We start from the raw sequence: 6,434 nt of genomic DNA, 5'->3' as shown, positions 1-6,434 counted from the left end.
ATAAGCGAAACTTTAAAATGCCATAACTGTCTTATTTTACATCCGATTTTGATGAAATTTTCAGCGTTACGCTAGTTTGATTTTGCTCTATTTATTCAAATCAACATTTTTCTGGGGTGGACTTGACCTTTAATGTAATTATTCAATGAAAATTCAAGGGTTGTCAAGGAGTGAGAGCATGAAAGCCTGGAAGGAAGGGGAAGAAAGGAACGGCCATTTTGTAATGAAATTTCCTTTTAAAATGTCTCATTGTACTAAAAATAAAAATACATCCATAATTTTAATGATAATATTTGCATGATACCTTAATTTCTGGTTTTTCCAGTCGTTCCATCAAAAAGAAATTTGATGAAATTTTCAATGTTTTGCTTACATGTACATGTAGATGTACTGTATCAAGCTCCTGCAAATACTTGCAAAACCACCAACAAAACTTTGGAAAGTGTAAAAGGAATGAGAGCACCTAAAAAGCTTACTTTTATTATAGTTCAGCAAGTACAGCACTTATTTGAAGTACATTTATATCAAAACCCAACCCTGAATATTCAAAATCGGCAAGCTTGTCTGTCGAATAAGAGTTCCTTGACCTGCTTTCTATCCACTGCAGAAGGTCTGGGGAACCTTTCATGAAACCCAAATAGTCAGTGATTTTTGTTATAAGCTGCTGAAATCCTTGCATCTGATTGGCTCAAAGCAAATTGTCAGTGAATACCACTAGCAAGAGGCTCCGTACAACACTCCCCAGTGTTTTCATCATGTAACAGGCAGGAACAAATTCAATCATTTTTATCATGCCATCATCATCTACAACTCTGAAATGCGGAATGAAGATTAACCCCTCTACGTATCTTGGGAGGGCAGGAAAATATTGGAGGAAAAAATCTGAGTAATGACCTGAAACTCAAGGTGATAATTATTTCCTCTGAATGAATTAAGATAGCAGTAGTTTGGGGAAACTGAATCTGTAACCAGACTTATTCTTTATCTGTAATATGAGCTTAGAAGGGATCTACAGGGTGTAATGCATGAAAATTAATCTAATTCAAACAATTCTTTTATTTCTAGAATGTCTACCGATATTGCATGTACAGTAATGTTATTACATGTACATGTACATGTATTTTCAATAAGAGAAAAATAACACATTTTTTTTTCAACATATCAATTTTGAAGAAGTTGATAACAGAATAACACATTAAAAACTATCAGGGATGAAGAAATTAGTTTTCTGACGGAGACAAAACAGAGATGATAAAAGTCTATTGAGATATACTACAGGGTGTGGATGTAAAAAAAAGCGAAGAGAGTAACAGATTGATACACTGCAAAGACAAAAACAATAAAGCGGGGGGGGGGAAGAGATATTAGAACACATGGAGAAATAAAGAAAAATAAATGGAGAGAGGAAAGGGAGAAAGAGAGAGAGAGAGGGAGGGGGGGTACAAAGAGAAAAAGGGAAAGCGTGGGAGGAAACGATTGAAAAAAAATAAAAATAATAAAAATGGTACAGTAATGTGGATGAGATACATGTCAGAGAGAGAGAGCTTAAAAATAGCTATAAAAAAGGAGAGCAAAATTGAAGATGAACAAATAAAAGGGGGAGAGATCTCTAATAAATGTCCAAGAAATGTGCAAGTGATAAATGATCACATTGCTTGCAGTCAGGGAAAAAATTACAAGAGGGCTAGCGGCGATTCGGCCCCTATAAATAAAAATATATTTTGCAGTATACATGTACAATCAATTACGTTGAAAAATCTACTGGAAAAAACGTGGGAGTCTCATACATGTGTAGGGCATACAAAAACACTGAGCGACGAACCCTCAAAATCTTGACCATAAATCCATATCTTAAGCTGCCTGTCATCTCTGATGAAGATACAAGCGATGATAGCATCTCAGTGTTTCCGTCAGACCTTCCTTCCCTGACCGAGGGACAAGATATAACTATCAAAATCACTGATTTTGTCCTGGAAAAGTCAAGTTCGCATTCCCCAAACATCTCAACCCTGTTGAACACTTGTCAACCCGGTCTGGCCAGGACGAGACGAAAATCAACAGTGCGGACCTGGTTTCACAAGCAACAGGCTAGGGTACTTTAACATAAAAGAGCCATCCAATAGTAACTACCATGGTCAGTGGCGGACCGTGACCCAGAGAAGACAAAGCATTGGAGGAGCACAGCATTGTTCACAAACAATACAGTGCCCCTCCAATGCTTTGTCTCCTCCGGGTCACGATCCGCCACTGACCATGGTAACATAATAAGAGCCAATCAGAATCAAGGATTTCAGGCAAGTTACCATTGGATGGCAAAATTACCATAATATCTTGTACATGTATGGAACTGGTCCACGACTGGACTGATAGTGTTACCTTTTGAAACAATATTTTCTGCAAGTGCAACCAAGACTAAAAATTCTACCTGATTCTACAGTGTACCTGACAAAATTACAGGATGCATATCAAAATCAAAACCACAAATAATTAGTTTTGGAAACTCACAAAAAGGAAGTAGCTTAATATCATACATCCTACGGCCAGGGTTCTAAATGTTATTTTTACATAGTTATTAAAAATTTCATTATTTTTCAAGTCTATAATCAAATAGTCTCTCTTTAGCTATCGCCTGCATGTCACGCACGTTTTCTTTTTCTCATGTTGTTGTTAACTAAAGTGATGCAATCCCTCGCCAACTGAAACTGATAGATATTTCATTCAGCTCTTTGTAAATTACAAACATTACAGTGTATGCACAACATTAAAACTCCAAAACCTTAGGCACAAGTTTGTAAGTTTATAAACAACTTTAATGATAATAATAACGGTATATTTACCCAGGGTAGCCACTTCAGTTCCGAAAACTGTTCTCCCAGCGGGCCCTGCTATTACCTGACTAAGCTAGGCTACCTATTCAGGTAACACAGCTTTTTGAAAAATTACTTCCAGCCGATACCCATTTACCTCACCTGGGTCGAGTGCAGCACAATGTGGATGAATTCCTTGCTGAAGGAAATTACGCCATGGCTGGGATTTGAACCCACGACCCTCTGTTTCAAAGTCCGGAGACTAATCCACTGGGCCACGATGCTCCACACTTTACGCTCATCTCTACCTATAACTGGTAACCTGTTTTTGTGCTTAAAGGGAAAGTTCACCCTGACAAAAAGTTCATTCTAAAAATAGCAGAAAAAAAAATATATTTACGAAGGTTCAAATGAAGAAAAAAAATCCATCAAAGAATGAAAGGGTTATGAGAATTTTAATTTTTAATTATTGATTTAAAAATCAATGAAATGTCTTGCTCAGAAAATTGACAAATGTTTTTACTGTACCTTCTACTATTTTACAACAAATTTTTCCTTAGAGTGAACTTCCCCTTAATAAATGACATACCCTATTCACCTAGTTTTTAAAAAGAAGGAATGAATTTCCCACAACTTTAGTAAATTTTAAAAGACAATAAACCTTGCCTGTCAATTGTTAAAGCTTTTTAAAGGAATTCCAGAATCCAGTAGTCAACGGGTTATTAAAGATACCCCTTTCAAACCTATCAGCCCAGAACCATCCCTCTTTCCATTTCATCCATGAAAACAGGGTCATGGTTTTATCTGCAAAGGGTGGTGCCGTGTCTCTAATGAGTTAATCCCCGTCCCAAACGACGGTTGCTACAGAATGCCAACACTACGTTCGTCGATTAATCTGGCCGTTAAGCCCAAAGTTGAAATGAAAAGATTGTTCAGAGATATCCTCGGGATTGGGACCTTACTTGTCAAAGTTTGGACAAAGCGACAGGATGGAGAAACACCCAAAACCGCTACTTTCAGCAAATCTAAGCCATTTATTTTTCTTTCAGAGCCTATTTGCCTTCCGAGTTTTGCAATTCCCATAGGCTTTGAACATGGATCACCAGGCGCCAGTAGGCGATGGGTTAACAGGAGCTCATGTGACCTACACAGAGATCTGGCTAGCTGATCCAGTCTTCTCCTTTAACCAATTGACTACCAAATTTATAGTATCCAACAATGAATACTAGGTCTATTTCTCTAGCAGTATGTTTTTGTTTTGTATTGATTTTATATATTTTGGAGAAAGATCTCCAAGAAATGGTATGAACATTATTTTAATAGAGATCATGCATCTTGTATAAGTTTATTTGAGTAGGTGAGAGAGGAAACAATGCAGATTTAGGAATTACGAATACATATACCAATTTTCATCTTTGTCATGCTTTATTTATTACCTAATTTAAATGAATATAAAGGGAATATTGAAAAATGCCTTATTTACAGTGTATACAAAAAATTATCAAACAAACTGAACAAAAACTTTACACATTTGCAGTCAAATTCCCATCTCGCCACACATCATCACATTTCTTATACCTGTCATGCAGTATATTTGAAAAAAAAATCTTTAAAAAAATCTTGTGGAAAACGTATTTTTTTAATGAGATGAATAGAGGACTTGGCAAATATCAATCAAACAGCATGCATTTTGATACAATTTAATTTAGGAGAATTGTGAAAATGCTCAATATAGACATTGTGCTGGCAAGAAAAGTAAGAAATCAAGATGAATTTGGATACTTTACCTTTTATCAAAGCTAGCCACAAGGAATTCAATACTGTTATTCCTGAGTCGTTTCCCCTTGGCACTGTTGGGGTAGGGCGAGAATCCTTGTTCACCAGGCATACCGTTCCCTTGTGTCAAGTGAGATTCCTCCGAAGGGTCCAGAAAGGTATTGTCCGCCTCACACATGAGATCATCTGAAGCTAAAGAGTCCAGGTCACTCGAGTCGAATGACTCTGACCGCAGCTTGTTCCGCATGGCTGAGAGTTGGATGTGAGAGAGGGCATACAATGCTCGAGAAGTCTTAAGAGGGATGGGACTCGTGACCGATCGGACGCGAGTCAGGACAACTTCGTCGCTCTTCTCTTGATCCTGGCCAGCTGTCTGACCAGCATTGTTGATTTGAGAGCACGGCGTGGAGTGCTGCGGAGTGTTCAGCGCTGCTGACGTGCGTGGTGTAGAGATAGCCGACTGCTGTCGTTGGGCGAGACCTGAGCAGCTGTCACTGCCGACGTGAGGCTGTGCTGGTTGAATCAATGCCTCATGCCTTGACTCAGATGCTGGGTTGTTATTTGTGGGGCCGCTGCTGGCTGAGGCAGCTGAGCGTGGGGAAATTAGCTCTTCCTCTCTCCTTGCTGCTGCACTACTGGGGCTTTCCTGTCGCTTGGTCACAGTGTTCTGACTGGGCTCCCCGACCGCACTCTTTGCTTTGCCTGCCAGCACTCTTTGCCTCTCTCGCCGAAGGTTGGCATTGATCTGTGGTGACGCAGCCGCTGCAGCCTGCAGGTCAAAGTTCAAGTTAACAAGGGTATGAGGTACTGGGGCATCTTTCGATGTCTTCTCTGCAGCACTGCTGATGTCATAACTTCCTCGTGTCAGGGTTTTCTCCTTAGAGCTGCCTTCAGATTCGCATCCTGAGCTATCATAAGTATATGCTCCTTCCCTTTTGGAATGTGAATGTTTAGGGCTTACACCAGGGCTAAGAGATTCTACTGGAGCTACGATGGGGTATTGGTGAAGTCCTGGGACACTGCAAGATTTGACTGTGACTATGGTGGCCACATCATCTATAGGTGAAAGGGAACTAACCGACCCACTCACACTCACACAGCTTGAGGTGATGTCAAGGTCAGAGGGTGTGCTTCCTTGACGTTTGACCCCTCTTGGCTCATCGGTGAACACGCTCTTGTATGGCTTTGGCCCTCCTATGAGTTTGGAAAGACTTCCCGGACTGGACAGACTAAGGGATGATCCTGAGCTTAAGGTACTGGTGACAGAGGAACAACGGCCTATATGCTGATAGCTATTAGTTTTTACGGGACTTAGAGGGATAATATGGGTCGGCGATTCTGCTCGCTTCTGATTGACGTTGGCATTTATCTCCTGGACTTCACCGTCACCACCAGTACCCTTCTTTGTATTCTGGTTCTGGAGACGCCAAATGTCCCCCTCGTATTCAGGGTTGATGAAGCAGGTGGTAGTCGTTGACGTCGTGAATACCGACGTCGTGTTGATGTTTGACAGAGCTGTCCTGATCCTGGACTGGTTGTTGCCATTCTGCTCCTCCTCCTCCTTCAGCTCCGCCAAGCATCGGTTATAGGTATCTACAACTTGAGATGTGGATTTATCACGGTATAAGGGTGGGGATGCCTTTGGGGTCTGGGTTTCCTTGGCGATGGATATCTTGGTGTTGGATGAGTTCTCATTTCGTTGCTTCTTGGACTTGGACTTGGAGGTGTCGTCGGGGGAAGGGTTGTTCTTCTTGCGGCGGAAGGATGGGAGTTTGGGTATGAAGGAGCGTTTGCCCTTCTTGGGGTTCTTATCCTCGCTGGATGACATCCTCTCATCATCTGCCTCATCTT

The 6,434-nt window shown here is 40.6% G+C and overlaps 1 protein-coding gene across 1 annotated transcript; it reads right to left on the bottom strand.

Moving 5' to 3' along the window:
• Positions 1–3,878: 3,878 nt before the first annotated feature.
• On the bottom strand, positions 3,879–6,434 carry LOC129281955 (uncharacterized). The gene has a single exon (XM_054917884.2). The coding sequence runs from the start codon at positions 6,409–6,411 to the stop codon at positions 4,591–4,593; it is 1,821 nt and encodes a 606-aa protein (XP_054773859.2). The 5' UTR covers positions 6,412–6,434; the 3' UTR covers positions 3,879–4,590.

This window comes from Lytechinus pictus, chromosome 18 (genome assembly GCF_037042905.1).
Source record: "Lytechinus pictus isolate F3 Inbred chromosome 18, Lp3.0, whole genome shotgun sequence".
In the NCBI taxonomy this organism is placed as follows: domain Eukaryota; kingdom Metazoa; phylum Echinodermata; class Echinoidea; order Temnopleuroida; family Toxopneustidae; genus Lytechinus; species Lytechinus pictus.
Note: the sequence above shows the minus strand (reverse complement) of the source record. Positions and strands in the feature narration are given on the sequence as shown.